General features: G+C 41.2%; 1 protein-coding gene across 3 annotated transcripts in view; it reads right to left on the bottom strand.

Annotated features, from left to right (window-relative positions):
• Positions 1 to 1,601: 1,601 nt before the first annotated feature.
• LOC134358532 (semaphorin-4D-like) overlaps positions 1,602 to 14,299 on the bottom strand; it is a 42,160-nt gene continuing 29,462 nt past the window's right edge. For all 3 annotated transcript variants that reach the window (XM_063070857.1, XM_063070858.1, XM_063070860.1), the window contains 4 exons: positions 12,012 to 12,127; positions 11,545 to 11,705; positions 5,154 to 5,203; positions 1,602 to 4,593 (listed from right to left, as the gene is read on the bottom strand). In XM_063070857.1, coding sequence (XP_062926927.1) covers positions 4,229 to 4,593; positions 5,154 to 5,203; positions 11,545 to 11,705; positions 12,012 to 12,127 — 692 coding nt within the window. In that variant the 3' untranslated portion in view covers positions 1,602 to 4,228. The remainder of the gene's footprint in view (positions 4,594 to 5,153; positions 5,204 to 11,544; positions 11,706 to 12,011; positions 12,128 to 14,299) is intronic.

The following is a 14,299-nucleotide window of genomic DNA, read 5'->3' as shown; positions in this document are numbered from 1 at the left end:
GACTGATCATTTTACCCCTAGACTGCGATAGAGCTTGGTTTGATTCCTATTACCCTAGTTCTGTGTAAATGTGTGTATTATCACTGCTAACCTGTTGCATTTATATCCTTACGATTAGAGTACTGTGTTACCTATTTCTATAATAAAACTTTATTAGCTCCTAGTAATCCAGACTCCAACTAGTGGTCTATTTCTGTTGGTTTGGTAACCCAGTTACGGGGTACGTAACACATAAAAGTCATTCCCACAGGAGTTATCTTTTCTCCAGTACAAATCCTTAGTTGGATACTTACAGGCTTCAGTTTAGTATCTTTGAAATGCATTCAAATTCATTTTGTGTCATGCCTGAAACAGCTGAGCCAGTGTCCAATTCTATATTATTTCATTTGCTGTTCACTTCTGGTGTAAGATATTTTTCCTGTCTCCTGTTAGTTTTCATAATGTAAATCTCAAGGCTACTCAGTCCTGTGTCACTCTCATCATTATCAAATCTTTCATTAACAGCATGCAGAAACTTTTTGAAACTGCAACTTGACTTTTTACCTTTTTCTCTTCCCTGTGCAGTCCATTTATTTTTGTCTGCCCAACATGCTCTTTGTGCGTGTCCTACATTGTTGCATTTTCTGCAAGCTCTGCCTTTAAACCTGCCTTAGTCTGTTGTATGTGAACCCCTGGCACAACGGTAACACAATTCGTTCAGCCAGACCAGTTTTTGTTTATACAATGCAATTTTGTTCATGCTTACAATTTTTTGTCATGCTTACTTTCTTTACTGACTGCAACTTAGTTACGTTTCTGACAGCTGTTTCCATTGATACATTTAAAGAGCAGTTGGAATAGCTGTAAGTTGTGCTTCAGTTAGGAGCCATTTTTGAACGCTTTCTTGTGATATTCCACAAACTAAATGATCTCTCAGTGCATCGTAAAGTCTATTACACAACTGACAATGCTCAGACAACTTCTCCAATTCAGTCATATGTGCTGAAATGGACTCCCGTCCCTTTGATTCTGCTTATGAAACCTAAAGCGTTCTGCAATCAACAATGGTTTCTGTTCTAAATGGTTGTGCATTTCTTTCACAGCATCAGCAAAGCTTGATTCGCTCGGCTTGGATGGAGCATGATCCAAACTGTATGCTTTTCTACCCAATGCACTCAGCAAAACTAACACTTGTTTCTCATCGGCTATTCCATTTACTTTAAAATACTGCTCAATTTGTTCAGTAAATGTATTCCAGTCATGACTTGTGTAAAGTGTGTCTATCTTTCTGATGTAGCCAGCTATTTCTGCATTTATGATTATCATGACCTGGGACTCACAGCTTATGTATCCATGAATTTAGTCAGTTTTCTGCCTCTTTTTAAACTCGACCTCTCTGCCTCCCTGCAAAGAAGCATGTGCTGTGCTGCTTTTTTTTAAATACTCAAACATCTCACAGTGCTTCTTTTTAAAAATGTGAACATCTCGCTGCGCTTCAACAGGTAGGTAATCACCTTAGTTTCATTTAAAAAATATCTCATCACCATTGTTATGTCTTGTAACTCCAAAACATTAAAAAAAACTAATTAAAAGAAAAACACGGAGCCAGGAGATAACTCATATACGTTTGTTTTTACTTTAAGCAAAGTGTGCACGTAGACATGCTGGCATAATGACATGTGCCATTTACATACTTTTCTATACAACTCACAGTGCATTATGTAAACAACAAAGAATGCTCAATCAAACAATATATTTACAATGTTACGCAGATATTGCCTATGAAGTTCATCTTTTCTAAACAAAATTCAAGTGCAAACTGTTGATATACAACATCAATGGTTGCGGTTCTTGGTGTTCCTTTGGGAACAATAGCATTTTGTGTGTTTCTCAGGATTAATACAACTACAATTAGGTGAAGCACCACTGAACTAGTTGCGACATCAACTCGCTCAGCCGGCACTTGTGATGAGCTCTTGCTTCCTGAAGCATCTTATGGAGCTCTGATCATCTGGACATCAGCTCAGAAACAATAAGAAACAGGAAGCTACAAGAACATCCCCACCATTGTTGGTTGAGTTCAGTATCTGACAAAATAAACATTTGCAAACCATGTTCAGCCAGAAATGATGAATAGTTGAAAAATTTTGCATCCGGTTGAGATCCTCGTTGGCAAGTCTCCAGCCAATTCCCTTCATTCCATGTGAGGTCATAACCCAGAGTACAGGACTGGGTGGTTATGATCTCACAAAGGCTGTGGGGTTAGATAAATCTGTGACTCTGGTGCTAAAGAACTGTGCTGGTGAACTTGGTTGATCTCTGTCTAAACGGTTCTGGCATTGACCCAACAAATTGGAAAGTTGACCAGGCATATCCTATTCACTGAAACAGTATGAAGCCAATCCAACAAATTACCGACCATTCAGATTACACTCAGTCATCAGCCATGATGAAAGCTGTCAATGGTGTCTCTGAGTGTCACTAATCTACTCAACTGATTTCCAGTCAGGACCCAGGACCATCCAACTCTAGATATCACAATGTTGATCTAAATATGGAACCAAGAACCAAATTTCAGTGGTGAGATGAGTCACTGCAATGGATATTATTTTAAACTTTGACCAATTGTGGCATTAATGGACCCTGCTAAAACTGAAGTTAGTGAGAATAGAAGTGAAAATATTGCAATCAGACAAGAGTGAAAGTAACATTCAGAATGATAGGTCTCACTATTTGACTGACACCCATGCTGGTGATCACGGGAAGCTGTGACTTCTGCAAGGTACCCATTGTGTCTGAAGTGTAAACAGCTGAAGCTTATTTCACAGTGGGAACAAATTGACTTTATTGGATAACTTTGCAACGTGCAAATAACATGCATCCCTTACAATTCAGATGAATCCGTGTTGTACATAGGCTTTTTTGAGTTAAAATAAAGCTATTGCCAGCTGTTGGTCAGGACACAACATCCCCAATCACAGTAAGACCACTGTAGACTTCATAGATTAGGCTTCACCCCCACACAGTCTGGACAGCAGGGGTTAGAATACACCCATGGGTGAAATTCTCTCAACAATACAACACGTCTTCACCCCAACCGCACAAGATCTTGCCTGGCTTCCAAGTTACTATAGCAGGGTCATAGTAAACAAGAGGTGTGTTGCTATCTCCTGTTTCAGGCTTTTCATTGTTGCAAGCCAAGCTTCTCCTATCAGCTCCCACAAACATCTACTGAACAACACAGTAATGCAGCCCTGGGCAAGTAGAACAGACCTCAGTTCAGAGAGCAGGGAGTACAACACAAAGATGAAAACACGAAAATCACAAATTTTCATATCAGTAGTGACAATTAGAAAAAAATTTTATCCTGGAAAAAACTTAACAATTACAATTTCTAATAAAGTGCAGTAAATACACAGTCCCTGAGTTATAAAACTGCACTAGAAATACAAATATCCAGAATGTACTGAGTCTTCATTTTTGTTTAATATTCCTGTGAAGCAGGTATATAAACAGCACAGATCTGACCGGGGCTCACTGCACACTGTAACTGAAACGAAAGGCATGAGCTGTTGCTGCCTTGACAGACAATGCACTTAGGACATGCACCAGAGCCTTCCACAACAGTGCACCACTGATAAAATACCAAGTGGTGACTGCTGCCTGATGGCATTTCTTAAACTGACAAGTTATTGGTGTGAAACATTAACTCTGGTTGTCTGTCCATAGGTGCTGCGTGGCCTGCATTTTGATCACTCTTTAGTTGGTGTTTCGGTGATTAGGGATTTAGAGGACGAACTCTTGATTCTCATGATAATAAAGTGTTGTGCTATTCTGCAACCTTTCCAGTCTCCCACATTAAAACCAAGCTTCTTGGAATTAGATAAAGGACACCCAAACAAGCTGAACATTAAAAACCTAGATGTTTGGGTGTTGGCAGGCCGATTGAACCTGGAGTCTTAAGGGGGAAGGAAGGAAATTGTTGACCCATCAGTTTGTTGTCAGGAAATTTCATGAAGGAAAATTGTTCTTTATTGTCAGGCTGCGTGGAAATGGGCCTTTTGCCCTGACTTGTCCATGCCAACCAAAGTGCCCTCCTTAACCACTCCTGATTGTGTGCACTTGGCCCAAACCCCTCTGAAATTTTTCTCCCCATGTACCTGTTCAAATGTCTTTTAAACATTGCAAAATGATTTCCCAGTACATTTTTGCCAGGGGAAATATAGGCTAATGCGAGGGGAAACACAACTCAAAAACATTGCCAGATGACTACAATTGACATAGAATACAATGCAGCACTGGACAGATATATTGAAGAGTCACCAGTGTTCTTAACCATGAAAGCAGCATGACGATGTTTCACTCCTCTTTCATTTGAAATACATTTGTAAGAGCCAACGTCACTCTTAGAAAGTTCACTTATGGACAGCAGACAATTATCGTCATTTGAAGAACAGGGTAGCTCCTTGGAGCTATCTTTGAAACTCCAGAAGTAATGAGCATGATAGGAATGCTTCGGGCAGGACAGGTACACAGGAACACATTCCTTAAGGGGAAAAGTGAGCACCAGCCAGCCAGAGTGAGTTGCTTGCCTTAAGGAGCATGAAGATTCAGCTAGGAGGAGGAAAACAGCAGTCATTACTTTGCTGGATTGTTACAGCTCCCTTTAGCTCGCTTTGCTGCTAGACTTTCTAAGGTCTTACATCTTTCAAGGTTCAATTGCTTTTAACAATTATTTTAGTTCAGGCACCTGACCTCTGGGGTTTCTAAATCTTGTCAGCACAGAAGGCCATTTGGCCAATTCAATCCATGCAAACTCTTTGCAAAAATTATTCCTACCCTCCTGTGTTCTCCTCAAAGCTGTGCCTCTACTGTGACCACAGTGATCTTTGCCCAAGTTGCTGTCTCACAGGAGACCTACTGTTGTTCCTGTTTTGCATGGACTAAACAGAAAGAGGAAGAGAGTCATCATTTCCTAACTCAAAAAAATCAGAAAGCCAAGGGAGCTTGAGAAGAGATTTGCCTACATGCACTTTGTTTAGAAATGGTCCAGACCACGTTGTCCCAGTGGCCACAAACGGGCCTTATAAGAAACATTCCCTGAAGTGAGAACTGAACCTGTGACCAGACGTATGAAACAGTGCAACTTTGGGTTTTTGTCAAAGCAATATTACCTTCAGTTGGAGGACAGCTGTCACCTCTTTTGAGATCTTGAAGGGTATTCCTGCAAAAGGAAATGGAAAATAGACATCAGCATCTGGTTATGGTTTATTATTGTCAAATGTCCCGAGATACAGTGAAAAGCTTTGTTTCTGATGCCATCCATACAGATAACTTTTGAACATAAGTATATTGAGGGAATTTGAAAGGAAAAAACAATTACAGAATGCAAAATATAGTATTACAATTGCAGAGAAAGTAGTGCAGGTGGACAACTAAAGTGCAAGGGACATGTTGAAATAGAATACGAAACCTAGAGTTCATATTTATCATATGAGTGTGGATGCATTTGTTTTCAAGCTTTTGTATCTTGTGCCAGATGGGAGAGGAGAGAAGAGACGATGACTGGGGTTTGATTGGTCCTTGGTTATATTGGCTGTGTTCCTGAGCCAGCACAATACAGTCACAGGAGAGGAGATTAGTTTTCCTAATAGACAGGGCCATGTTCAAAACTGTCTGCAATCTCTTGCAGTCTTGGACAGAGCAATTGCTGCACCAAGCTGTGACGTCTCTGGATAGGATGCATTCAAATGTGCATCTGTACAAGTTGGTCAGTCAATGGGACCATGATGAAGTAGAGGCATTGGTGAGCTTTCTTCACCATAGTGTCTATGTGGCTGGACCAAGTGTTGAAAGTGGTGAAGTTATCACTGACCAGTGAGTGCTGGCAAAATAACACTTTCACCTTCTTAGACACCTCCCTTTCACAATTTCATTACTTGGTCAGCAGTACTGGACATAAATAATTGTTTGCTTTAGTTCATGCTCACCAGACCCTCTTTAGTGAACCAACTTGGCACAGGCTCTTGCCCCTCCATAACTCTGCAATGTTCTCAAGCCCTACAACCCTTCAAGGTCCCTGGCCACTCCATTTCCATGTTCTCGTGCCCCCCACATTTTCTCAGATTTGCCACGGGCTGCTATAACTTCAGCCGCATAATTTCCACCCTTCTGCAGATGGATGTCAAATACTGTGACACATCTTGTTTGGTTACATTGGAAGTGCTAATTTAACGCAATTTGTTCAAATGGTTCAATATAATATCAGAAAATTTATAGAGCATACAACCTGAAATTCTTACTCTTTGCAGAGACATCCACAAAACAAATCCAGAAGAATGAATGCTGGTAATAGCAGAACCCCAAAGTCCCCTCTCATGCAGAAGCACGAGGCCCCACCACCACCATGCATGGAATAGCAAAAGCCCTCAAAAGAGACCGATCTAGTCCATAACCTAGCACTTCAGTATCTCAGAAAAGACAGAGCCAGAGACGTCTTGCAACAACAAGTGTGAGACCAGTAGCTCACTGTTCCAATGCTACAATCTTCTGTGTTGCTTCTGCAAGCTCCCCGACTCAGGCACTGACAGGCTCACAAGAGACGGAGAACTGTAAGTGGAAACGGATTGGTCAATACTTTAATTTCCATTGGATGTGGGTTACTGCACTGATAATGGGAGCTGAATTGGACATTGGGCTCTGAGCTGATGGTAGACATTGATGAGGGTATTGTGAGCTGTACTAATAATGGAGCAATCATAATTAATAGATAAATGTCTCCACGCAAATGAAGAATGTATTGCACATCTAATCCATGGCTGCTTCTGCACATACACACACAAATTAATTACTTACAATCAAACTCAAGTACTTAATAACTAGCATGTTATGTAATATATAATATATATAACTATTTTTTAAATAATTCACTACAGTTTATATGTAAAAGTACGTGTTTAGCACCGAACATCACACCACCTGGTTAAAAGTGCATGATTCAATTAAAGACATAATGATGACCAGCCTCTTTCTTGCAATTAGTCTTGTATTGGAGTTACAAAACAGAAGAGGCAACAAGGTATTTTTAAAACAAACCCAAGAAGACTGCCTACCTGTTGAAGCAGAGTGAGATGTTAGAGTTAAAGCAAAACAGTACAGCATGCAACTCTTTGGAAGGGAGAAAGATAACATGGTCAAGTTTAAAGAAAACAGAAAACGGACAAATTCTTGGGTTCATAAACAGTGAGTATCGGAGATTAATCACAAATGGAAAAAAGGAGCGGAAATGGCTCGTTACATTGGAATGACTTGGGCAGAATTTTGAAACAAATGAAACGGCCAATGAGAAGTGAGTAGAGCTTCGAAGTTTGACCGCTCCAAGCACATCAGCCAAAACCAGTTTTGCTGATATTGTAAAAGTAACGCAGGAACACTGAGAACTGAAATCATTGTTGATTGCACAATGAATTAAGTTGCATAAGCGGAATGAAAAGGAAGGGGAGTCCATTTCAGAGTACATGTCTGAATTGAAGAGATTGCCTGAGCATTTAGTTCAGTGACAGGCTTAATGATGCACAGAGAGATTATTTAGTTTGTGTAATTTTAACAAGAAAGCATACAAGAACACTCCGAGATGAAGCACAGCTTACATTCAAAAGACCATTTAAAATAGCTGTATCAATGGAAAAACCAGGCAGATGCAATTGAGTTAAAGTCAGGAATGAAAGTGCACGTGAACAAAATTGTAGCATCTAGACAGAAACTTGCCTGGCTTAACAAATTGTATTACCATTGCAGCAGGGGCTCACATACACCAGACTTTGGCAGGTTTGAAGGCAAAACTTGCAGAAAATGCATCAAAGTAGGACACACACAAAGACTTTGGACAGACAAAATTAAATGGACTGCACAGGGAATGGAAAAAAATGATCAATTTTCAGTTTCAAAAAGAGCACTAATCTGCAAGCTGTTGATGAAAAATCTGATAATGATGAAAGTGATACAGGACTAAGTAGCTATGAGATTTACAATGTGAAAACAAGAGACATGCAAAATGGCTTATAGCAAATTAACTAAAATATATTTGGACACGGGCTTGGTTGTTTCAGTCATTCCATGAAATGGGTTTGAACGGCATTTCAAAAATACTGAACTGAAGCTTGCAGATATCCAACTAAGAAATGTATTGGAGAAAAGATAACTCTTGTGAGAATGACATTTGTAACAGTGAAATACAACAACCAACAAGCCAGATTGGGCTTGTTTGTGGTAAAAAAAAATCTACAATTTGCATGTCACATCCCCTGAATAAAGTCAACTGCAAGCGAATTAAGATAGATACTGGATGATGCCACAGCAGTGTTCAAGGATGGCACTGGAAAACTCAAACATATTAAGTGTAAAATAAGGTAAGTAAAGGCATCCGTTAGTCTTGCGAGACCATGGATCTGCGCCTGGAAAGTCTTCACTCTCCAGGGCGCAGGTCTGGGCAAGGTTGTATGAAAAACCAGCAGTTGCCCATGCTGCAAGTCTCCCCTCTCCATAACACCAATGTTGTCCAAGGAAAGGGCATTAGGGCCCATACAGCTTGGTACCAGTGTCGTCGCAGAGCAATGTGTGATTAAGTGCCTTGCTCAAGGACACAACACGTTGCCTTGGCTGGGGCTCGAACTCACAACCTTCAGGTTGCTAGTCCAATGCCTTAATCACTTGGCCACGTGCCCACATTTTACACATGCCCAGTGTAAAATAGTGTTAATGAAAATGCCACACCAAAGTTTTACAAAGCCTGTGTGGTTCCTTATACCATCTACGATAAAGCAGCCATGAGCTAGATTGCATGGAGACTAAAATAATTCTTTCCAAGTTTGAGTAGAGCCCATGGGCAATGCCGATGATCCCAGTAGCCAAGAAGAATGGGTCTGTCAGGATCCGTGATGATTTTAAGGTCACCATCAACCCAGTACTAAAAGTAGATCAATACCATCTGCCCAGGATAGAGGATATCTTTGCAAACCTTTCTGGAGGAAAATACTTCAGCAAAACGAACTTAGTTGAGGCTTTCCTGCTGATGGCGTTGAAAGAAGAGTCTAAAGTATTTCTCACCATAAATGCTCACAAAGGGCTTTATCTCCACAATAGGCGTATACTTGGAGTAGCATTTACACCTGCACTCTGACAGAAAGCTATGGACCAGGTGCTGCAAGGCTGCCCAGGCAGTCAGTGTTACCTGGATGACATCGTTACTGATAAGGATGACAAGGAACATCTCCAAAATCTCAAGACAGTGTTAAAAAGATTAGAAGATTATGAGCTCAGAGCAGCACACAACAAGCATGAATTCTTTCAATCAAGCATCACTTGCTGTGGTCACACTATCTACATACAATGATTACCCAAGTGCAGAGAGAAAATTCAAGCATCGGCGGATGTCCCAAGGTCAAAGGACATGTCACCCCTTGAACTCATTACTGCAGATCAGGAAGAAATGGTAATGGTCAAAGCAGTGTGAGGTGGCTTTCCGAAAAGTAAAGGACATTGTGATGGCAGACGCTGTGATCTACATCATCCAGTGAAGCTTGCCTGTGACGCCTTGCCTTATAGTATAGGTGCGGCCATGTCACATTATGAGTGATGGAAGTGAATACTTTTGCACCAGTTCTTTTACCACTGCAGTGTAAAATAAGCACAGATTGGCAGACAGGCCTCAAGCCTGGTTTGGGGTGTAAGACGTTTCAACCAGTCCCTGTATGGGAGAAAGCTTACCCTTATTACTGAGCATCAACCACTAGTGTCCATTTTCAATCCACAGAAGGGTGTTCCACTAACAAATGCAGAGATTAGATTAGATTACGAGGACACCCAGTCCTCGTTTATTGTCATTTAGAAATGCATGCATTAAAAAATGATACAACATTCCTCCAGAATGATATCACAAGAAAAACACAGGACAAATCAAAACTAAAACTGACAAAACCACATAATTATAACATATAGTTACAACAGTGCTAAGCAATACCATAATTTGATAAAGAGCAGACCATGGTTACGGTAAAAAAAAAAGTCTCCAAGTCCCAATAGACACATCATCTCATGCAGGCGGCAGAAGGGAGAAACTCTCCCCGCTATGAACCTCCAAGCGCTGCCAACTTGCCGATGCAGCACCATTGGAAGCACCCGACCTCGGTGGACTCTAAGTCCGTCCGAAAACTTTGAGTCTCCAACACAGCCTCTCCGAGCACCATCCTCTGCCGAGCGCTTTGACCCCACCCCGGCCACTGAGCAACAAGCAAAGCCGAGGACTCGGGGCCTTCTCCTCCGGAGATTCTGGACCACACAGTTATAGCAGCAGCGAAGCAGGCATTTCAGAAGTTTCACCAGATGTTCCTCCGTGCTCTCACGTCCGTCTCCATCAAATCAGGATAGTGCACGGCACCCTAATTGACAAATAACAGACATCACCACCAGAGTGGCCGCTGCGAGCTGCATCACACCGCCATCTTCTCCTCCCGCTACAGATGGGCTCTGTTCTTGGAGAACAGGATTACAAGATTGAATTCAAGAGGACAACTAATCATTTCAGGAGGAAGTGCTGATTGAGCATCTTGAAGAAAGGTGTCCAGAGCTGTCAGAACCACTTCCTGCAGTCCCAGAGTCAATTCCTACAACCAGAACAGAGGTGGCCCCAGAACCTGAGATTGTTACACAGCTGCAAGTCTCACCTACCAAGCACAGTGACCTCCCATGTCAAGAAAGAATAAGAAATCCTCCACAGTAATTAAATCTTTAGGTCTGAATGGGACAATTTAAAAGTTACTATGCTGTGGATGACTGTATAAATAGTTGTATTATCTCATATACTGTACACATATACAAGTTGAGATGCATTCTATATTGAGTTAGTGTTTACAGCCAAGTAGGGAGGAGTGTTGAATTTTTAATATTCAGTAATATTGTAAATATATTGTTCAATTAAGCATTCTAGCTTGAATAATTCATTACAGGTTATATGTAAAAGTTTGTGATGGACATACATCATTGTGCCTCCGCATCATAAGTGCATGCCTTATATAAAGTAAAAACGAAATGAAGACTTGTTTTCCTGAGCTCCCATACGTGCCCCTTTACTCCCCATGAACTACTGTGCAAGGCCAGAAAATATTGAGGCTAGAGAACTCTACGGAACTCAGGAATCCAGTAATTTTCCTCCCACAAATATGGCTTAACCAGAATTCCTCTAGCAGACTGTTGCTTTAGATTACAGGTTCTGCAATCTCTTGCATCTCCAATTCTAAAAATAATTTATACACAACAATTCCGGCTGTGTGATTACTAGCTAATGTATTTTATTGTCAATGGATGAGGGACAGTGACTGGATAACCTGGGGGATTCTCTTGTTACATGGACATGCTTAGTGAGATGGTTCCTGTCCAATTGACAGAAGAGGTGGTGCCCTGGTTTAATGGGTCACTGGAGAGTTGATTCCTTTGACAGTGTTGCTCTCTCTCAGTACTGCATAGACCTTCAGTCTGGATTTCATACAAAAGAAAAAATAAAAGACTAACTCAGAATTGTGTGTGACTTGAACACATTCCTTTTTCTGGTTACTCCACCCACAGTAAGGATCCCTGGCCTGAACACATCCTCCACACGATCTACAGTATTCCTCACACTGCACCAGTGGGAGTCGAAGCAGCTCTTTGGCAGATGTGACGTACAGGAATTTCTACAAAGAAAAGTACATATTCAATGTCTATTTTAAAAATTATTTACAATGCTTGTGTATGAATATTAAGTACTGGAAAATACATTCTGGTCAGTTCTACCAGGGGTGATCATTGACACACTTTTTTTAAAATTCCTTTTTCAGAGGAGGTTTATTCAGTAATTACAGAGCCACACGTTACAATACTACAGTATCCCACAACTTAGACTATTTCAGTTAATAAAGTCATCTCTATCCAGAATGTACAATGGTGCCCACCAGTCCCATTGGACCTGTAGATACGCATACTCCTCCAGGGATACTTACCCTCACGGAGTCAAGGGACATTGATAGGATTAACGCAGGTTCCTTTAAAAGGGTTAGTTCTGCTATGATGAAGGCTGAGTGACCAGTCTCAAGAACCTTCTGGACTTTACCATCTCCTGTATAAACAAAAATCATTCCCAAATTTCAGAATGTGGAGAACATTAGGAATTCATGATGCGCATATTATATAGCGAGAGATACAATATAGAAACAGGCCACTAAATCACCAGAAGTTCCAACCACACCCATTTGCTGATGAGGCATATTGTCACTTGCCCACAGGGTCACTCAAGGACCCAAAGCACTAACCAACTCTCCCACATCACCACTGAAAGGCAGCTGGAAGCACGTTCAATTGTAACAATGACATTTAGGGGGCAAGTCTGGGTCTTGGGCAAGGTTTAATCGACGTGGTTTATGGATTTCCCTCTGTAGTTCATGCTGTGTGTTTCTGTCAATTTTTTTATTGCTATTTTGTGTGATTTTGAATTGGGGCAGCCTGCAGATAACAAACACTGAGCTGAACTAAGTATGCCTGAACTCTTTCATTTTTGTGGTTTATATTCTGTGTTCTTTGTTTGTTTATTTTTTTTGTTGCCGTTTGCATGATTTTTTTGTGTGTGTGGGGTTGGTCTGATGTTTTTCTTTGAATGGGTTCCATTGTTTTCTTTGTTTCACGGCTATGAGGAAGACAAATCTCAGGGTTGTATACTGCACACATACCGTAAATTCCAGTGTATAAGCCGACCCCCATTTTCAAGGTTAAGAAAGTGACTTTTTCATGTTACCTTTGTATAAGCTGACCCCTTTTGTAGAGGTTTTTGATTTAACCAGAAAAGACCACAAGATCTCACATGCTGGTACTCAGCTTTGCCGGATCTGGAACCTGGAAACTTTGTAAACCAGTACCTGCTAAGAAAATAGGCCTACACATTATAGAGCGTTATAAGCAAAGTCTTAATAAATAAATCAGGCAGGGAAGCTTTGGATTAGGTTCCCAATGGTAAAGAATCCTCGGGAATGTAACCCCCATGAAACCATTTAGTGCCCATTGTAATCTCGTTAAAACATAACGCGGGGTGGTGGGATTAGTACGTGTACTCAGTATTGAGTTTGCGACCACCAAGTACAGAAGATTAAAACAAATCCGATATGATGCTGGCTTCAAGCTGAAGGTGGTTGATTTTGCTGAAGGAACGAATAATTCTGCAGCTGCTAAGAAGTTTAGTGTAAACCAGAAACAAGTGAGAGAGTGGAGAAAGGCAGAGGACATGCTAAGGGAAATGCCAAAGAGGAAATGTGCAAACCGCGGGAAAACATGCCAGTGGCCAGAACTGGAAGAAAAAGTTTTAGTGGGTGAATCACCAGCGATCATCTGGATACATTGTTACCAGAGAAATGATTCGAGTTCAAGTGTTGAAATGGGATGAAAAACACCGTGAGGTCAGCGAAAATTTCAAAGCTACGCGAAATTGGTGCACTCGATTTACGAATAGACGTGATCTTGTGTTGAGACAAAAGACAAAGATTGCTCAGAAGTTGCTGAGCGACCTTGAGAATAAGATTACAGCCTTCCAATCGTTCGTAATCAAGCATCGAAAGGCACATTCTTACCCGCTCTCACTGATTGGTAACATGGATGAGACACCAATGTTCTCTGATTTTGCTGGCAACCGCACTGTCAGTCAGAAGGGGGAGAAAACAGTCCTTGTCAAAACAGCTGGACACCAGAAGCAACATTTACTGTCGTGTTAATGTGTATTTCTGATGGGACCAAACTACCACCGATGGTGATTTTTAAGAGGAAAACATTCCCAAAGAAAGAATAATTCCCACGGGGTGTTGTTATTTACGTTCAAGAACGCGGCTGGATGGACGAAGTGGGCTGCTTGAAGTGGGTTAAAGAGGTGTGGTGTCGACGTCCCAAAGGTTTCAGGAAGGAAAAGTCGGGGGGGGCGTCACATGATGACATGGGATTGAGACGTGTAAATCCAGCTCTCCCGTAAAAAATCAGCAAAGTACCGTTTAAACAAAACAAAGTTAATAAATACTTTCTGAAAACTATTTATAAACTTTGCAAGATTACTTTATGATATGCCTCCTAAACCGCAACAAAAGAAGTCTGCTGTTGCGAAGCAGCCGCGAGAGGGGAAGAAAAAATGGCCTACTGCAACGATGGAGCCTCGGACTCAGGTTGGATCTCCTTCGGTAGAACAGGGAGCAATGGCGGCGGTAGCGGTTTCTCCGAAGAAGATGCCGGAAATGCGCATGCGCAAATCGACACAACT

This window comes from Mobula hypostoma, chromosome 18 (genome assembly GCF_963921235.1).
Source record: "Mobula hypostoma chromosome 18, sMobHyp1.1, whole genome shotgun sequence".
NCBI lineage: Eukaryota > Metazoa > Chordata > Chondrichthyes > Myliobatiformes > Myliobatidae > Mobula > Mobula hypostoma.
The sequence above is the reverse complement of the archived record's forward strand: the minus strand, read 5'-3'. Positions and strand labels throughout refer to the sequence as shown.